This window comes from Eretmochelys imbricata, chromosome 9, assembly GCF_965152235.1.
Source record: "Eretmochelys imbricata isolate rEreImb1 chromosome 9, rEreImb1.hap1, whole genome shotgun sequence".
Taxonomy (NCBI): domain Eukaryota; kingdom Metazoa; phylum Chordata; order Testudines; family Cheloniidae; genus Eretmochelys; species Eretmochelys imbricata.
The window spans coordinates 81516805-81537315 of record NC_135580.1 but is presented as its reverse complement, the minus strand read 5'-3'; the positions used below and the strand labels follow the sequence as shown (position 1 = coordinate 81537315).

At 44.3% G+C, this 20511-nt stretch overlaps 1 protein-coding gene across 6 annotated transcripts in view; it reads right to left on the bottom strand.

The window, feature by feature from the left end:
• Positions 1 to 438: 438 nt before the first annotated feature.
• The window catches only part of LOC144270649 (uncharacterized), a 34334-nt gene continuing 14261 nt past the window's right edge, over positions 439 to 20511 (bottom strand). For 3 of the 6 annotated variants that reach the window (XM_077827262.1, XM_077827264.1, XM_077827265.1), the window contains 9 exons: positions 20103 to 20227; positions 15224 to 15422; positions 12859 to 12885; positions 10989 to 11046; positions 9603 to 9909; positions 9338 to 9393; positions 7046 to 7238; positions 4578 to 4778; positions 439 to 1835 (listed from right to left, as the gene is read on the bottom strand). In XM_077827262.1, the coding sequence (XP_077683388.1) occupies positions 1703 to 1835; positions 4578 to 4778; positions 7046 to 7238; positions 9338 to 9393; positions 9603 to 9909; positions 10989 to 11046; positions 12859 to 12885; positions 15224 to 15422; positions 20103 to 20227 (1299 nt within the window). In that variant the 3' untranslated portion in view covers positions 439 to 1702. Of the gene's footprint in view, positions 1836 to 4577; positions 4779 to 7045; positions 7239 to 9337; positions 9394 to 9602; positions 9910 to 10988; positions 11047 to 12858; positions 12886 to 15223; positions 15423 to 17201; positions 17308 to 20102; positions 20228 to 20511 lie in introns of those variants that run through there. The other 3 variants (XM_077827266.1, XM_077827263.1, XM_077827267.1) reach the window with 3 other exon arrangements.

The window sequence follows — 20511 nt, the reverse complement described above, 5'->3', positions numbered from 1 at the left end:
CTCTCCAAAAATGAATAAATTCAGCCCTCGTGAAAGTTGCCTAATGAACATGGCTAGAAAAGGAAGCGTTCACTCTAGAGCCAGAGCAGTGCTAGTACAAAATGATCCTTGTACTGCTTTCCCCAGTATGCCTGAACTCCCAAGTGCTGGGCTTCTCTGCCAACCTGGCCTCTTGTACATTAAGAGCTAGACAGATACCACCACAAAAGCTAATCACTACTGACCTAGTCTGCCTCCTAAATGGTAACATGAAATACTCAATAGATCTCATCACCAGAGCCAAATTGTTCTGTTAAAGTTGAGGCATGGCTTTACAGAGCACTGAAAAGGGAGTAGATACATTTTAACTGTGGTTTGGGTTTTTTTCCTGTGCCTTCAGTGTGCACTTCATACCATTCTGTTGCTTCAAAACAATGGAAAAAGTTTTTAAAACCCACATTTACAAAAAAAAATTGCTTTATTCTGCTCCCCACAGGTTTTGTAGTTAAAGACCCATCAAATGCAGTGTCATAGCATACAAACTGATATCATGCTGTACTGGCTCAAGTTTTAAAGGTTGTAAGCTTCACACAACACTCAGACTTGCATAACTACAGTACAAAAAAATCATATGTAAAATTTCAAAACCATCTTATTTTGGGGAAGGATTTAAGACATTTTTAAATATCAATTCATAGAAGTGGAAGATATTTAAAATGAGACTTGTGGATTCACACAAACAAGTGCAGTATTCTGTGTAAGAACCAGGTATACATAACAAACCCCCACTTTCCACTGAAGTTTCTCTGTTTTAAAACAAAACAAAAAAACCCTAAATCAAACAGAGCATGAAATTTGATTGCATTTATTCTGAGATCTTAGGGGGGAGAAATGCATTGCACAGGTATATTAGTGATGCTGAATATAAATAAGTAAACCCAACGTCAAACTGCATGTTCCCTAAGGTGTTAGATTATTTATCTCAATTGTTACCAAAAATCCAAACTAAACTAATTTAAAAAAGAAACTCCTGCTCTCACCACAGTCTTCCACAGAAGATGACTTTCCATTTACAGGTATAACATGTGGTAGAACTACATTCTCAATCGGTTTAAAAAAAAGTTGGGTTTGAAGTCTCTGAATGCCCTACCTTTTAAAAGCCATTAGACCAAAGCAGGTTCAAATGACACACCTGAAAGTAGTTCCTTTCCATATGCTGCCAATCCTGCCATGGATGAATGAAAGATACTTTCATAGCTATGAAGAAATGGATTTGGGGGATGACACTTTCACTAACAGATGCCAGATTCTAAGCTGGCTCACAGAGGACCTAAATCACACTTTTCTTTGGACAATAAAGTTCAAGTTGCAGTTACTGTCCTACTTTTTAAAAAAAGGAACCATGGTTGCGCAAAAAAACCCTATTACCTAAATACATTAGTTTCAGCTGAAGCTGTCTTTCATCAGAAACCATAGGATCTGATACAATGAAGTTCTTCTAGGGTCGTTTACAAGAAGAGTAGCTCAGTGCTGTATATACTATTACTGCCGTACTTTGTCTCGTATCCAAGTTTAACTGTGTGTTCAGCCTTAACGTTTGAGCTGTCACATTGCATTTCAATACCTGGCCACCAGAGTCATCTCTGCTTCCCTTGGAAAATAAAGTTAGATGCCATGCTGCTCACAAAGGAGCAAGTCTCTCCTAAAGGACAGCTGGGGGCCATTACTCCTTAGCATCTTGTTCATCTCCCTCTGCGACGCCGTCATCACTGGCCTCCTTCTCCTCTTTGCTGCGCTTGTTCTTTTTGTGCTTGTGGCGCCGGTGGCTTTCACCCTCTTCACTCTCGTGCTGCTTACTGCAATGAGGGGGAAGGGGGAGAGAAACCAGAATCAAGCGTCAGCACGGCCAACTGCCACAGAAGTTCAATTGTACCTACGACAAAAGGTGCTGACAAGGATGACATGTTTGTGACCTCGAATAAACGTGATCGAGATTACACACGCTGAGAACGTGATGCCATTGAAAGGTTTTTATCAGCACTTGTTCAAGGACGCTCTTGTTACTCATGAATGTCAAATCCATGAGGGAGTTACGCAGGTTGGCCCAGCTGGATGCTGATAAATCCTTTCTGCCATGGTGCACCAATATGTGCCACATATTTGACAGAGGTTGTTGTAGGAATAGTTTCTGGCTTTTACTAGAACTATTTTTGGTATCTCTCCACTTGTAAAAGCCGGGCTCCAATAATATGTGGCAGGAGGGAATGCAGACTGTGTAGACAAGAATAAATTTGAGAGACTGTTGAAAAATTTACCTACGCCAGTTTTTCTATGCAGAATCTCTTGGGACTTACCCGGGCTGGAAAGAAAAGACTGATCCCACTGGCAGAGACAACTGCTGACTTCCTAACTGGACAAAACAGCCCAATTCTACCTCTGATAAGCCAGGTGTTGGCCCAGGACTGAGCTTTCCCCATCCTAAGTCTCAAGCCACAGGACTGTGTGGGAAGGTTCTTTCCTGCTTCCCAAAAGTGTAAAAGTTTCTCTGCCAGGTTTTCTTTTCAAAAAGAGAAGTTGCTCTGCAGGTTGAGAATGGACAAACCAATGTAGCAGGGTTGTGTAGGGGAGAAAGTGCAGAGGAGTAGCTCCCAGGGGAGCGTACATGGAGTTTAGCACATGGATACCTTCACGCAGAACATGTGTATAGATAAGATACACAAACACATTCTTATTATAACTGGCATTCCCAAACCCAGTGGTGGAGGTACACCTCTTGCTGAACACAGGCCCTGTGTAAAAATCCCAAGGCTGCAAGTCAGTTTCTAACTTGCTTTAATCATAGTTCTATTATCATAAAAAGAAACCACTCTTGGCATATTGATAACTTAATACCTTCCCTCCAAGGATCTCACAGCATTTTCTGCACAGGGAGATAAGCCTCCCAGCATCCTGGGAGACAGATGATATCTCCTAGCCAGTCACCCAACACATCAATGGCAGAGCCAGGAACTGAACTTACTTCTGCTTGTTTTCAACCCTGTGCTCTGCCCACACAACCATCCTTCCTCTCAAAGGTCTTGAACATTTAAAATGGGGACTTCATTTCTAAACATGACAGATTTTCTTCAGACTTAAATCTAACCTAAAGCAAGTTGAAAACTGCACTGCAGCCCCTTCTCCTACTGCAAGGATCCCACATGACATCAGAGCTTACCAGCATGATAACCTCAAGCACTAGGCTCCAAAATGCAATTGTAATTCAGAGCCACCTTTAAAAACACTGTACGTGGATTTCACCATTTACTCAGTGGAACAAAATTCTCAGCCAAGCACTCTGGGCTGCTCAAACGGGGGAGTGCTTGCTTTTAAAGAAAGCAAGAGGAAAATCCATCTGTGTTTCATTTCCAGTTGGCATTCTGTATCCTAATTCCCTATCGAAGCACTCTAATGGCTTTTGGCATCATTTCAAGAGAGTACATGCCGCCTGTACAGCCAAGCGATTTGCTGTATTTCTACTACAACATCAGATCTCTTGGGTATCAGGAGTATTGTTATTAAACTAGCACCAGCTTCCATTTGTTTTCAATTTGGATTTCATTGTGGTTCCCACCCTCTTGTGAGATTCTAAACCTTCCTTTACATCAAGAGAGCAGTCAGTACCTCTTGGAGAAATTCATGCGCATCCTGAAAGATGAGAACAGCATTTTACCACCAGTCTCCAGAGAGAAGGTTTTTCTGATACACTTTCAAAGTAAGTACATCAATTACATGGAGAAGGCATCATTATTCTCCCTCCTCCATAGAAGCAGCCCAGCCTGAAACGCTAAGGCCTGGTCTACACTACAGTTAGGTCGACGTAAGGCAGCTTACATCAACATAATTATGTCAGTGTACATACTGCAGCCTTGCTCCCTCCATGTAAGTGCCCTACTACGTCGACATCATAACTCCACCTCCACGAGAGGCGTAGAGCTTATGTCGGTGTAGTTAGGATGACGCAGTATCCATATCAACACTGTCAGTTATGCTTACGTCAGCTGTTGGCTGCTTTTCTTGTCAGTCACTTACAGCTTTAGCTGTCACCCCGGGGCAGGTGAGGGGCTCCAGCTAGAGCCTGCCTACCACCCAGGGTCCAGACTGGTGGACTGAACCCTCCGTCCCGTGCACACCCCTTGGAGTGGACAGGTCCATTGTTCCAGCAGAGCACAGCTGAGTTTTTCTTCCTATTTTAGTGTGACATTTTTCATGGAAAGTTAGAGTTTCCTGGTGCAGTGTCCATGACCAACGGTATCCCTGCTGGGAATCAATGTGGGGGACCTACAGATGGTGCTTTGCCAGATCCCCTAGAATGTACAATATGAATACACAGTAATACAAAGGAATCCTTCCCCTACCAAGGATGGCTCTGAACCCCTGGCCAGATGCATTACTTATGGGATTTTGCCTTCTTCTGAAGCATCAGATACTGGACAATGTCACAGGCATAGGCAATGCCAGAATGGACTAGAGGTTAGGTTTGCTGTGGATATTCCAGCCTCTGTCCTGAGCCAAGATCCACTCCCACTTAAAGGGTGTGCTGCACCAACAAGGAATCTTACCGTCTTGAAGACTTATGTTTACTGCTCTCCTCCTTTTCTCTGTGCCTGCGCTCCCGGTGGCGATCCTCCCGCTCTCTGCTCCGATCTCTACTCCTGCGATAATCCCGCTCAAAATCATAACCTCGCTCCCGACTGTAATAGCGATATCGCTCGTCGTCACTTTGGGGGAGAGACAAGCGTACCGTGAGGCAGGGGGAGCTGCTAGACAGAGGGAGGGGGAAAAATACGCTACTCATTAGCACTTGAGCCTGCCCTCTAATACATTATGAGCTATGTTCATGAAGCCTGTGAAATCCCAGGGTCTCAGAGGACCTCATCTACTCACAACCTGACCTATATGAAGACCCCCATCCTCCCAAGGGAAACATCTCCTCTCGGCAAAGTGCAATGTTGATTTTGTCTGGAATTCTCCACTAGCACTATCAGAACAGATATTTAAAAGGAAAAACCCTTGCACGTCCATAAGCTGCTTTATCAGAGCTCAGAAACAACACTGGAGTTCAGATCAACATACACGTTTCAACAAACATTCATGCAACTGTCTGTAATAATAAACACAGAAATAATAGTTTCCTCTTCCCATCCCTGGCCCTCCCACAACACACTCCAACCCCTCCAACATAAGGTATAGGAGATCTCAACTAAAGAGAATGGTTTAGAGTTTCTATAAGGATGTATAAGAGTCTAAGGACTATTCTTACACATAAGTGTGTGGTAGAGGACCTGGCCTTTGCCCAGGTGGTCTTTCTGGAACACAATTATGACATGCCTTCTCTCCATTGATCAGTCTTGCTCTACGTTTTCCATAAACTAGAAGGAAATGACCAAAGTGGCCCAGAAACGTGGTCTTTGTATCTCTCCACTCTACTAGTGCAGAACTGTACTCTGCAGTACTTTTGTTCAGGCTACTTTTACATCATGCAAGTCATGGAGCATCTGCCACTTTGAGTCTATTTTTATTTATTTACACACAAATACAGATAAATACACATACACGCACCCAAGGAAACTGTATGATGCACACAGAGACCACATGATCTTATGGTCTGCACCCTTTCTCCAGCCTAAACATCTCACCCTCTTCTATATAAAAAACTGCATATCCAAAATTCAAACACATTCTTTAATTCCCACTCTCTTCTCCCCTATGCCTGTCTTATAACTCCTCTTCTCCATAAAGACATTGAACACTACACCTCAAAAAGATCCCAAGTCCCATCATTGGAAACAAGAATGAAACATTTGGGGAAAAAACCTGAAATGCTGTTTTGTGACCTATGGAAACAAGTTAAAGAAGAACACTCCCAAAATAGAAGCAATCAGCCAGAATCAAAGAAAGAGCTATCATCTGGGAAGGATCACCTCAAAAAGGGATTAACCAATTACCGTAACTTGCCCTACCTGGTGAATACAATTTAAGCTCCTACATGCCAACATACTCTACAGCAACTAAAAATGCTAGCACGATGCCTGGAGTGCTAAGCAGATCACATGATTCGTGTCCCCAGAATTCCAGGAGCCTTACAAATTCCAGTATGTTAACATGCTCATTCCTTCCCTGCCTGATCACCTTCCAAAATACCTGAAGTCTTTTTAAAGAGCTCTTTGTTACAAGAAAACAGCCTTGTTTGCTAGGCTCAGTGGCCTGGAAGTTCCCAGAGCAAGCAGCACCCTTTGCCAGGAATATACATATATTCTGGTGATGTTTTCAGGAACTACTGGTATTGCTGGGCATGATGCTTGTAGAAATATCAATAGTGCTTGTGACAACAGTAACAGCACGAGAGCCCTATGTGGGAGTGTGCAAAGCAACTGCATTGAAAGAACAGCAACCATCTAATCTTTCCTGTCTATCTGGTTTGCAGCCTCCTCCACTGAGCTCTCTCATGGCTATTGTCCCCTTAAATCACACTTAATTTCCAGCAAGGTGGCTGTCTCCAGAGAAATGCCCATTGTCATTAAGGGTTTACACTGCATGGCAGGTTCACAGTGAACAGTGCTCCTTATCCCAAAAGCTTTCAAACCATGGGCCTCAGCAAAAGGGGGCAGTTTCCCATCAACATTATTGTTACGTTTAGAAGCTTTTCAACGGTCATCTTGAAACTACAGAATAATTAATGGTACCTAGCATTTGCATAGAACTTGTCATGCAGAGACCACAAAGTGCCTTATAGAAGAGGTGGATATATGTCATTAGCCCTGTATTCCAAGCAGAGAAACTGAGGCATGGAGATTATGTGGCTGCATACCAAGTCAACAACTGAGAAGAACCCAGCTGTCCTATCTCTCGTTCTTGTGCTCTAGTTACTGACCAGTGCTGTCTCCTCCTAGCGGAGCTTAGTACGCACATGTCACCACCGATTCCTCCAACAAGACAAGTGTGGTAATAACTTCCATGCTCTCATCTGGCAGAGCCTAGCCCCCTCCCTGGGAGGCCATGGCAGTGTCACACGGACTACCGTGCTTACTTGTTGTATTCACTGGTGGTTGGAGTCCGGTCTCTGTCTCTCTCCCTTTCCCTTTCCCGCTCCCTTTCTCTCTCACGCCTTGAGCTGGAGTACTCCCAGTGGCTGCTGCTGGAGCTGCTTGTGCCCTTATCCACTGTCGTTACCCAGGGCGTGTGAGACGTGGAAATAGGAGGGTAGCTGATGAAACCAGAATCTGCAGTGAGAGAGCAGAACCTTCACTCGTCTGAAGGGTTAGTGCTGCCCCTTATGCTGACCCAGCGGGGAAAGACGACATGTTTCTCTGCACTCTGCAACCAGGCCACACTGGGCAGCAATTTCGTCAGATCCTGCAACCTAAACAGGTTTGCTCTAGGTCAGGTCTGGGATTGGGACTCACCCAGTAACATGTAGGTGCTCCAGTTAGTGGTACTGCTGGATCAGGAAGTGACACTCCTCCCTCTGAATAAGCACTAACCCAACCCCCACCTCTTCACCCAGGAGCCCCTCATTTTCTCCTTGCATATTCATGTATGATATTCTAACAAGTTTTAAGCATTATCTCCCTAGGCCAGAAACAGGCAGATGTTGCTGCAATTACTCCAGGCACTGATTAAGGATATTCAATCAGGAGCTGCTGAGACCTGCCCTCTGTGGGTCACAGCTGCCCACTTGGCCATGTTATTGGTCTTCCCCCAGGAAGCCCCATGATTTCTTCCTTCCCCAGGAAGCATCCTCTGAGCAGGAGGACAAGACAAAGGATCCTGAGAAGCCCTGACGGTATGTCTCTTTTTGATTAGCCAGCAGAGTCTATAGTTTGGTCTTCAAGATTCCTAGCCAGCCCTGTTAGCTCAGAGAGCAAGAGGTCTGGTCTCCGACCCCTTGCAGGGTCAGGGCTGGTGCCTGCAGCAGGTAAATCCCAGGTTCCTTCTCTATCAGATGTTGAATTAAGAAATGCTTTGAAATATCACGCAGAGGTCTCAGTGCTGGCTAAAGGAAGAGTGATACCTAGTGAATCCCAGACCACCACTAACCTCCCTGGAGGTGTCTTAGTCACATATTGACCTGCCATTGCCCTGCTTCATTGGAAAGGGTCATCAAGGTCACAGCCTGAGACGGTATAGGCTGCTGCTGGGATGTTTATTTGAGGGAATACTAGATTAGAAGGCTGCAGTTTCTCAAGATGCCTCATACCCAGGCTCTGCAGTCCCTACCTTCCTCTCCCCAAAAAGGGGGAGGAAGGTGTCAGCGCCTGCAATCCTGCCTGCTCGAAGGGGACAGGCACCACTTGTAAGTGCCGCTGACCCAGGGCAGGAGCAAGCTGGATACTAAAGAAACAGGAAAGGACATGGGCAGCACGGGCAGAGTTGTAGCGGGGAAGGAGATCTACTGAAACACTGTCACTGCATCTTCCATCAGGAAACTAAAGGAGACAGGTTCCTGTGAGTGTGCATAGGCAGGGTGTGTACATGTAGCACGGAGTGAAGATACAGCAGGGGTGGGAGGGGGACATTCAAAGGCTCATGCAGGAAAGTCTGAAATTTGGCTGAGGGTGTGTTCTTCCCTGGAAAAAGCTAGGATTACAACTAGGGCACAGGGACCCATGGCTGCACTGTTGCTGACATGGGAGTTGGGTGCTGAGAGCAGCTGAAACAGGAATGAGAACTGTTTAATTACAAGCATCACCTGGGTCAGAGTCACTTCAGAGAGTGCAGCTGATCTAAGACTGTCTAGGACAGAGGTGGGCAAACTACGGCCCGCGGGCCACATCCTGCCCGCAGGACCGTCCTGCCCAGCCCCTGAGGCCCCCCCCCACAGCCTCAGCATACCACACTGCCAGCGCTCTGGCCCGCTGCTCTTGCCGGGCAGCATGGCTAGCTCCAACATGGTAAGGGGGCAGGGAGCACTGAGCCCCGGGGGGCACAGTCAGGAGACAGGGAGCAGTTGGATGAATCGGGGGGGCCTGAATAGGTGTAAGTTCCAGGGGGCGGGTTCCGGGGGGCAGTCAGACAGATAGGGGGCAGGAGCCAGGCTGTTTGGGGAGGCACAGCCTTCCCTACCTAGCCCTCCATACAGTTTTGCAACTTCTATGTGGTCCTTGGGCCAAAGTTTGCCCACCCCTGGTCTAGAACGTTTACTGTTAGGCCCATTACCGACACCCGCTGTCAGCGACTGGGCTGTCTGGAATGCAGACACAGCTTCAAAGGTCACAGTGACAGAGGCATAGGTCAGCCTAGCACAAGGGTAAGTTACCAACAACCCTCTGGCCAGCCCCATGCCCAGTCAGTTCCACCATTCTGTAGCTTCTGTGCTCACCTGCAGAGCTGTATCCAAATGGTGGAGGCTGCCTGTTATTGTAGCCGGCAGGTTGGCTTTGGAGAGAACACAAGGACACCAGTTACTAACATCAGTTACCTGCCATCAGTTTAGCATACAGAGCAGGAACCTGCAATACACGTATTGTTAACTCAATGGAGAGATTAAGACAGGACTCCTCCCCGCCCCACAGATGCCACAAGTCTCCTCCTAACCCCCTTGCTTTTCTGTTCAACTTCTGAAATCCAAGCTGGGTTCTTCACACCTGCCTGGTCTCCAGTCCAACAACAAGTCTCCACTCCGCTGCTGCTGTTTCCCTCCATTGCCCTGGGTTGAGGGTGGATGTGGGATCTGGTAGCAGGGAGAGGCAGGACAGAGTGGGAGGTCTTGCCGGGAGGATGGAGATAAGAAGTGAGGGACTGGATCTGGCCAGAAGCCCTGACAGTCTCCCCTCCCTCTAGTCACAGATCCTCCTTCCTTTTTGCCATGATGCCCTGCAGCGGCCACACCAAAATTCAGGAAATTGGTCAGTCTTGAAAAGGCCAGAGGCAGTGTGAAAATGGAAGATCGTGCTGGAAATGAGAAGTGAGGAAAGCTTATCAGAGTCTGAGGAAAGGTTCTACTTAGGTTCACTCACGTTTTGGGCAAAAAATTGTATAAATTAATGTAATACAGAGTTTGTTCATCTCTAGCAGATGGTGGCAGATCATTTGGGGATGGAAGGAGTGGCGATTTGAACGAAATGAGATTTTCTTTAATAGCTATAAAGCCATGTGTTATGCTACTCAAACAACAACAACATTTTGCCCTCCATAGCATTTTTCATGCAAGGATCTCCAACCATTCTTCTTTTGGGGGGGAGGCCATCTGGGAACTTTAGCCATGCAAGATGACCTTTCACCTCACAGACGGCTCCCTGAAGCATGATGTGGTGTGGTGGACTGGGAGTCTGGCAATTTAAGTTATATTCCTGGCTCTGCCATGAGCCTGTTCTGTGTTCTTGGGCAATTAGTCTTCCATCGTCCTCCCCAATCTACATGAGGCTCATAATGCTTCATAAGAAATAATTAATAGCAGCAAAGTGCTCTAAGATCCTTGGATGAAAACTGCCAGGGAAATGCAAAATGGCATTATTAAGAACACCGTGAAAGTGACAATACAATTCCCAATACTGGTCGTGAACATATTCCTAGCATGTGTGTGACATGGCAAGATACCAGTAAACTGACAAACCAAGGGCGAAGTTTGCTGCAACAGATTAAAGCATTGGAGCAAGAGTTCACTGCAAACTTGGCAGTTCATGCTCCCCTTTCAAACCAGGTGCAGGTTGTAAGTTACAAATATTCTAAACACAAACCTAGCATTCCCAGATACCATATGGCCATGCTGATGGGTCTCCTACTATGTAGCACACCTAGTTACAGTATCCCCACATCCTGCTCCTTAAGATACCTTGATTCTTAGCACTTCTTAAAGATTCTTCACAATTCTTAAAACTGTGAAAGAAACAAGATAGCTTCTACTTCTCTACTATGCCTCCCACCCAGAGTAATTCCATTTTACTGTCATTTTAATGTCCATTTTACATTTACATTCAGCTGTGTAAAACCAGAATGGAAAATTATCTACTCAAAGGAAGGTTCTGCCTTACCCATCAAGTGTTGGAATGAGAAGAGCTGGTGGAGGAGCCAGAGGTGGAGGGAACAGCCCTATAAATAAAAGCACAGTGTCAAGATGAGGCTGCAGCAGGCTTACAGTGTGGGGCTAGACTCCCCCAGAAATCAGGTAATTAAAGCACAGTTCTACTCTGAACAGTTGTGGAAATGGCACCTTCTTACTCCACAAACTCACACCCCTGAGTGTATTCAGAGCCATATGCCCTTACCACAACTGAACCTCTACTGCTTTTTACTCCTATGTGCCCTACAGAGACAGCGCAGCTAAAGACAAAGGAGCCAGACTCTATTCTGGCTTGTGCACCATCAACAAAATATCAACTCAAGTACAGAGTGAAAATTTCCCCCTACATTAAACCTGCGCAGTCCCATGGAGAACTGAAGGCTCGGCTCTAAGATCCCAGGTTGAAATCCCTAGGGCTGACTGTAAATAGAATGATGGTTTTAGCTGTACATTGATTGAATGTGACATGCAACACGGAAGCCTACTGTACTCTTTTGGGAAAATCACTTTTCTGACCATAACTACACCGTAGAAAGCAGAAACCACGGTAGGGCAGAGCACAAACTAGACAGTTAAATGGATGTTAGAAGGGCCCCACACGATCTCTTTCCACTTTTTAAAAGTGACTTGCATACCCAGGCTTCCAAATCCCATTGACTTTCAAAGTGGCTAAATCACTTTTGAAAATGAGACTTAGGTGATTTTGAAAATTTTACCAGTTTCAAACAAACAAGAAGTTCTTGCATAAGCCATTACCAATGGTAAGGACATCACGCTAAGTGAACCATTAGTTTCTTCCAGTGTAAAGATTTGTTTTTGTTATTTTAAAAGAATGTGTTTTCTTAAGTTATTCTGACACTCAATCATCAAGATTTCCCCCTTCCCTATTTTTGAAAGATTTTTAATCTGTAGATAATATGACTAGAGAAAGTTGTAATGCTTATGAACTCATCCCTCTAGAGCAGTTGCTATTGTTGAGACAAAGCTCTGATCGTTATTAGTGAGTCATGAACCTTCCTCTAATTACCGTAGAACTAAAAATCATCACAGGATATTTTCCATGCATTACACTTTTCAATCCAATTACTCTATATGGAGCTTCCACTATAGCTAAAGTCATTTCCTTCCCCTCCAGCCCATCATAACTTTAATCTAGATGGAACCAGAATTGCAACTGGCAACAGCAGCGCCCAGAAGCAGGCTGGGATTTGTGCTCTGCTTTGCTAGAGGTGGCATTTCCCTAGATCCAAGCTCACTATGAGCAGGGTCCATTCAATAACAAAAATAATCCATTCTGCAATATTATTTACACTTAGATGAGAAGTTCCAATCAGGATCTGAAGCTCCTCGAAGTCTGGGGCTGTTCCAGCTTGGGCTCAAGCTTATTTGTTACATTTGGTTTGTTACCGTTCACCAACTCTACTGTACGTCATGGGAAAGAGAACTTCCAACAAAAACGGCCATTGTTGCCCCTTTGTTCTCACACTCTCTCTGAAATCCTACCAAATCAAAGTGCTTCATGTAAAAGACTCCTCACTATGTGAGATCCCATGATGACACAAGTTAGATCTTCTGAAATTTAACCAAAAAACTTTCATGATGTCCTCTGCCAACCAAGCTCTCCAAGTTGCTTTCTGGATTATTCTTCTGAAATAAAATGATTGTTTTAAGTGGCCCTATGGATCATTATTGAGCTCTATAAGTTAAGCAGTTGAAGGAGTTTGAGATTGCACTGCTTACCTTAGCCTAAGTCTGAATGAGCTCAAGGTAAGATGCAGCCACTCCATTTCATACTACTATTCTGACTCACTGCCACTGTTAAAAGCAAATCATTAGCTTACCTGGAATGGGACCTGGTGGTGGCAAGCCTATGGAAATAAGAAAACAAACTTAGTGAGAACAACAAGATATTAACATTCTTTTGTTACTGCAAGCTAATGAGCCTGGTTTAGTAGTATCCTCTTCAAGAAGTTTGAGGCCAAGTATATTTCAGCAAACAGATATACAGTAAAAACTGTTCACTTCTCCCCCCCCCTTTAGCCATCATAGAAATGAGGTAGAAAAGACCAAGGAGGCTATTACTTCATCCACTCAGGCAACACAATAATGTTCTCCATGGATTAGATGCCCTGAAAGCATATTTATTCTGGATCTGCAGAAAAGGAAGCCACCGAAGAGAGAAGCACTAGTATGATAGGCTCTTGCTGACCTCTTCCAGTCAGGAGACTAGCTGCTGCATGCTGGACGAGGTAAAGTCCAAAGTTTGGCCTTCACTTCAGTATTCTAGCCCACCAGTAATAAAGGCACTGATTACCATAGTGAGGTCAATTTTTGAGTGGAAGAGGCACAGCCTTGTTTGTAGTAAATGGAAAAAGGTGTTTCAGGCCATTGCTCATGGTGCTTAGTTAGCAAAAGGAATCAATAGGATTCTGACACCGTGCACACCCTGGACAGTCAGCAGGCAAATGCCCATGAATGAACAAGCCATCTTGGTCTTTGCCTGCACATTTTTCTAAAAGGCTGATCCAAAACTCCACTTGACGTCAATGACAGGTATACATGTGAAACCACTACAGTCCTAAGTCTAACCGTGATTTTAGCAACAGAGTTTAAAGGACTAATTAGCTTTCACCTGAGACACTGACTCATGCAACACTAGATCAAAGATAAATGAATGACAAACTGTCCATTCAGAGTAAATATGTCTAATCTAATCTCTGGACCAGGATCAACACGCACTACGGAACCAGATGTTTTTAGAGAGACTATTTTGGTTCCTCTCTAGAAAATAAATACTAATCTAACCCCAATTCACATAGGTTATCTCCAGGAAGGTGTGTCACACAGTGCATCAAGTAGCAGAAATGGGAGTAGAACCTGAGACTCCTGACCCCCATAGCCCTGCTCTTACCACTGAACAATGCTCCTTTCCTTCAGGAAAACAATGTAATCCCGCTATCTAATCAGCCCCTCTCTAAAGTTAGGTGTGAAGCATACACCAATTTGTCACAGTTACATTTATTATACAAGGAACCACCATCCACTTGAAATCTAGTCACTCTAAAAATAAATTTAAAATAGTTTCAGGTCTACAAATACTCAAGTCCCCCTGCCGAGTGGCTTTTTCCCCCCTTTTGTTGTTAAAATTTCTCTCCCCCTCTTGCTATTGTGTAAGATCCATACAAACATCAGAGGAAGGTGAGTGACTGTGCAGGAGAAAGAGAAACTGATTATATGCAAAATATTGCCAAAGACACAAAGGGGGGATACCCAGACATACCTCCTAGGCATTGTAACTACCGTAGGTAAAAAGCATTCTGGGAGATGTGATTTTTAAGTTCAGTGAGTCTTCTTAAGTGCCAAGTGCACTCAACACCACGCCTACCTACTCAATCTCTGTAAGGGAGCACAAACTTGACGACATTGAGAGACACTGACAGCTTGCCAGGAGTCCATGGGAGGCCCCTCATTTGCACATACATTCACACTATTCTCTTAAAAGTGAAAAATAAAATGGGCAGAACTCTAATACCTGCTTACACTCTCAGATGTTTATACAAGTAATATCCCACAGTGACACAAGGTATGATAAAATGTATAGGATACACATATAGAAGGGATATGAACCCTTAGACTTCAGGGCACAAACTAACCACCACCCAACCTGAGTAAGAAAGAAACTTCCCCTCTAAGCAGATTATTCCAGAACTGTCCATTACGGATGGGATGTCTCACCTTCCTCTGAAGTATCTGTCAGAGAGGATCCTGGACTATCTAGATAGCACGCTATTCTGATCCAATGAGGCAATTCCTATGTTCCTATCTTCCTTCAAAGATTAATAGAAATTGCTAGTCTACTTATCCATTTGTAAGATGCCAAGCAGCATGGTATCCAAGTGACATCAGCGACTGAAACAAAACACTGAGAGCCATTCAAGAGGAACAGCAGCCCTGAAGAGTTTGAAGGCATATATATCTATATCTATATCTATATCTATCTCTCTCTCTCTCTCTGAAGGCAGGGAGGGTTCCCCAGCTGTCTGAGTTGCAGTTTGAGTTAGTGGAATCTCAGTGATATGATACATGGCTGCTCAACTGTCCCTTAACATTTATTCCTTTGATTTCCACAAGCCTCAGGTATCTGAACTTAACACACTCAGATTGCTGGGCAATCAAGATTGCTCTGTATTCAGAGCAAATACCTACCTGGAGGATGCAGAGGAGGTGGGACAGAAGTAACTGGAGGGGGAGGGTGGAGAAAGTGTGGTGGGGGTGGCCCAGCAATTGGGGGAGGTGGGGGACCTGCTGGTGGTACAAACGGCTGTTGCTGAGGTGGCTGCTGCGGCTGTGATGGTTGCTGGGGCTGCTGTGGGGGTTGTGGCTTATTTCCATGATCTCCAAGAACCTTTAAAACAAAAACAGACAGAAAATAGAAGATGGTATTCTACCCCTTGGAGCCTGCAGTCAGTGCCTCCCAGTGCTGGCAAAAGGGTCATGTGCCACAGAACCCAAGCACCCCAACATTACAGGGAGGGAGTAAGTCGGGGACAGTCTCAGCCTTTTAGACACACTACAGGGGAGAGGTCACAAGCTCAGCATGCAAGGAAATGCCCTGCCAACAAACATCTTTGCTAGCATGAACACAGCAAGTGGTAGAGTCCAAGCTAGCTACAAATCTACTCCTATGCGAGATACCCCTCCCCCAGGGATGCACAGAATTATGACTGAATGGGTCACCTGCATGCCCCTTACGTTAATAATACCCTTAGAACTAGCCAAAAACCGGATCCCAAGAGGGGCTGAACACAGCCACTCTTGAGATCAGGCCCCACATCACAGCCCTCAAAATAAGAGCAGCCCCATTCGAGTGGTGATATGCTAACTCTTATTAAACAGACAATTCTGTTCAAAAATTTGTTTTTGAAGTGCATCCAATTTGCTTTCTTCACAAATACAGTATGGGGTCAAATTCTGCTCCTAGTTGCATCAGTGTAAATCCAACATCAAAATTAACGGAGCACTGCTGGAGTCACACCAGTCTAACTGGCAAGAGAATTTGGCCCTTTATGTTCACATTGCCACTATTTTAAAGTTCAGTATACAGCAAACACCAAAATGATTTGGATATGCAGACACCAGCGCTCGGTAAAGGGAAGAAGAATTTACTAAGCAGATTTAGCCTTGATGCACCACTGGGGCCTACCCTTAGTAAAAGGTTTGTTTGCACTTTCCCAACATTGTTATTTTATAAAAGATTTTGGAGTGTCTTGCACACTAGTTTTTTGCGTTGGAGGGGACAGATAGGAAAGAATTGTTCTGGGGACTCTCTGAAAACCCCTCGCTTCTGTCTGCTGAGAATCCCAGCAGAATATGGGCATTAGGTTTTATATGGGATGATACCACTGAAGTCAATGGAGTTACACTGAAGTGAGATCAGAACAGGCCCACAGTTTGTAACTTGATTTTTTGGTCCCCTTTAAAGACATCATTAAGTAGTATAGTCCCAACACTAAGACTCTGCAGGGTGAAGAATGTCGAACAACTGACATGAATGTTATTTATTTTTTTAAAATGACAAAAAAAATACATAAACATTCCCTAGTAATGTTGGAAACCCCCACACAACAGCACTAGGTTAGTGCATGGGAATGGAAAAAGAAAAATGACCAGAATAGTTTTACGGTCCAACATGAGAAAAAGGTAAATGACAGCAATTAACACTGAAAGTAAATTGGACTGTTACAATTCTTTCAGGTTTAAAAGGAGAACACATTCGTAACAAGGTATGGCTTTAAAAAAAAACAAAACAAAAAAACCACTAACAAATCCATTTAGGAACTTCACAGTTAACATTTGCTGAATATCATGATGGCAGTAGGGAGCTCGGACCCTCCTGCTCAAAAAACAGAAGTCCCAGTGTGTGTGGGGGGTTGGGGGGAAGAGAATCTCCATTAGCACTGTAGGGCTGATGATACAGTTGAGTTCTGATTCCACCCATTAGGGGGGCAATGGCATGTGCATACGTTATGATTGGTGATTTATTTTGCAATCTTGACAGTGTCCATTTAAAACAAACCCCATATTTTACAGAAGTAGACAGTCAGGAAAGTGCAGACAATTGCTCAAAGTTCATCTGAAAGTGCACGGGATATCAAATGTTTGAAGACAGCTTGAAGCTGTTTACCTGAATGGGATTTTCCTCTGAGGCGTGTTTATCGCGGCGTCTTCCTTCTACCCTCCTAATAGTGCCTGCCTGTCCACCAATCACATCAATTGTCCCACCCAGCTTCCTGGTACAAAGTAGATATATCTTCTCAGGTTCAGCACAGAAATTAGAAGTAACAGTTTTTCTTCCCCCCCCCCCAACAGAGAGCCCTCTCTCATGCTGGGAGAACTAAAGCAAAAAGGCCAAGCACATTCTTTTCCACCTAGGGAAAAATCACTCCAGGCAGAGCTCAAACTGGCAGGGAAACACAGTAGAAAGGTGGGGAATCCTTTGCTGCATGTGCACAACTTGAGCTCTGGCTACAGATAGAGAGTTAGGTCTCTTTAGACACCACTTTGTGCTTGATCCTGAGATGTGAAGAATACTCTACCGGCTTCAGAGGGAGAAGGGGGTGTTGAACATCTCCAGTTCAGACCCTGAAAACTGTCACTCACCTACCCTTCAATAAGACTACTCAAGTGAGTACAGGTTGCAGGATCAGGCCCAATGCCCTTGCAAACAGATCTAGCAGGAGTGGAGAGCGCACAGCACTTGAGGCCCTTAGACCAGAGACAGCTCCAAATTTGCACCATTTCATGATGGATCCATGCTAACACTCATAGACCATCACTCTAAACCAAATACTCTTTGGTTACAATTCTGACTGTTGGACACATTTTTTGCCTCTATTCCTAGGCCCAGTCCTCCTCTCAAAGAAGTCAGGGAGAGTTTTACCACCGGCTGTAATGGGAGCAAGACGGGGCGTTATATTAATAAAGGGTGTTTGCATATAAACAGGGGAGCAGATTCTGCTGTTGGTTACCCTAGTTAGATCAAAATCAGCCCAGGATCTTTGTTTCTCAAGAATTTGTATCTTCCTGTTGCTTATTCAAAATCCTATACTGGGGACACAACTATTTTCACAGCTGTGATGTCACAAGCACAGGATTTGGGGGATGAAGGAGAAGCAGGAGAGTTGAAGGGATTTTAGGAATCAAACATAGGTTTATGAAAATATTTTCAGTAATAAAGACCAAGTGACAAGGCAGTTGGGACTATCTGAATAGACAGGTTAGAGTTTCTTGTGCAGAGACAGCAGTTCATGAAGGGCCTGATCCTTTAAAGGATGCAGAGTCCCCCTCCTCCCGAAGGCTGTGAATTTGTCATGACTTTTGTGACAGTAGCTGATGTTAGGACATAAACCCAGGTCTGGGCCATTCTAGCCAGCCCCTTACTGAGTGAAACTCCACCAGGAAATTTCAGTCTGGCTCTACTGGAAAGCCACATGAGCTTTTAATTAACTGTTGAAGTCATTTACTAAAAAGAGTTCATAGTATTTTAACTAACAATAAAGGATACTTGACTCCAAATAATGGGATCCCATTAAGTGTTGCATTCCCCCCACCCAAAGTTTGTGACTTCTGCATCTTTTGCCTGACAAAGCCATTGCAAACAGCACCGCCACAGTCAGCTTCTGCTGCAATCCATCCGGCGAGAAGTAGGATCACACCTTCTACTGTGGTACAAGCAAGTTACAGAAGGGCCAGAGCTAAACAAAACTAGTGAAGTTTGCTGTCCTTCCCATTTCCACTGTCATTGGAAACAAGACTTTGTAAACACAACCTGCTGATTGTTGAGATATAGTAGCACAATAGATGTCCAATTTCATGGCATTTATCCTAGTGCCAACAGAGAGACGTGCTGTGGCTATAGCACCAAAGGTATTTAAACACATTAACCTGGATTAAAATCAATCTCTAGATAAAGGCAATACTGATTCCATGTTAAAATGGACATTGCTAAATGTATTAGGGCTAGAATGTATTTTCTTAAAGAAAAAGGAACTTTACAAAGCCCAAAAAGGAAAGAAAAGTTTTCATTTATTTCAGTAGGAGCAGGTTGGATTTGCACAGACTTTAAGAATAGCATCACATGCGAGAGCTGGAAAGTAAAACGGATCAGTCTGATTTCTCTGTCAAGAAGGCGGGAAATGCAAGACACACCTAACTGCTTAGACAGAAAGAAAGAAATTGGAACTTTAAAGTTCTTTTAGTCTGAATAATCCAGAGCAAACCCAGAGAACCTCTCTTCTCATTCTACTCAAAGTCTCCACTGAAAAGAGTGAGACACAGGTTCAGGACTGGTTCCTAGATATGATCAGCAGAGGTGTGCAAAACATAGATTTTTAAAAGAAAAATCTGCTTTGGTTTCCTGTAACCAGGTTTCCCAAAGCTCCTTATAAAAAATAATCAGAGCCATATTGTCAGGAAGGTGACTGTTGTCCAGTACAGGTTTCCAGTTAGAATTACTAAAAGCCATTTTACTTTGTCTAGGGAAAAAACACCAAACTGAAATCCAACTGATAGTATATGCAGAGCAGGCAGTTCAAAAACCAAGTAGCTCCTCTTGTCCATTACCAAGGCCTGAGCCAGCTCTGGTTAAAGGCAACGGAATGACTTATTGACTTCAATGGGAGTTGGACCTGGCTCTGGAAGAACCAGCAGCCAAACGAGGTGAAGCTCCATAGCAGGAAGACTTCCTTGTCTTAGCCCATCCTCTGCAAAGCTCCCCTTTGTAAGGCTGGGACCATGCAGCATGGCACCAGGTCTGCCTACCTACTCACATGGTGTAACAGGGGGGACACCAACAGGGTAAGGAAATGGAGATGGGGGGGGTGGTTTCCACAACTACAGAGCCGAGTGTCATTGGGGAGGGTGATAACTATTGAATTACAGGGTAACACCCAATATAGTTTAAAAGTTGCTGCCTTGTTTGGGGTCCATAATAGACTCAGACAAAGAAATAGCAGGATCCCACTTGTCCTATTATTTAATACGTTAAAATAGAGAACTTCAATGCAGCTTCCATACACTTCCTTACCTATTTGGTGGAGGCCCAGCCTTCATCCGTCCTCCTATCAGAGCCACAAAATCCGTTTTGAATTCCGTTTTGATAATGTTGTTCTCTGGTTCTTTCTCTGAATTTCCTGTCCTTCCTTGCTGAACCTGAGGAATAAAAAGAAAAGAGAGAGATATATCTGTCTTTGGTTACCAGCTGAGTTATAAGTCATGAAGATCTGCTCTTAGTAGGAGAAAGAGGCTCCATCAAGGAGCAAACCAGAACATTCATCTGCAATGATTCAATTGGACGACAAGGTTCACGCAAAGTAAATATCCAATCTTCAGTCAATTACAGACTTTTGCACGTTAAATGACTTTTCCATCCTTGGCCTACTTTCCCCATTTTTAATTCCCATTAGAAGCCCCAAGATATACCTAACCTGACTGTG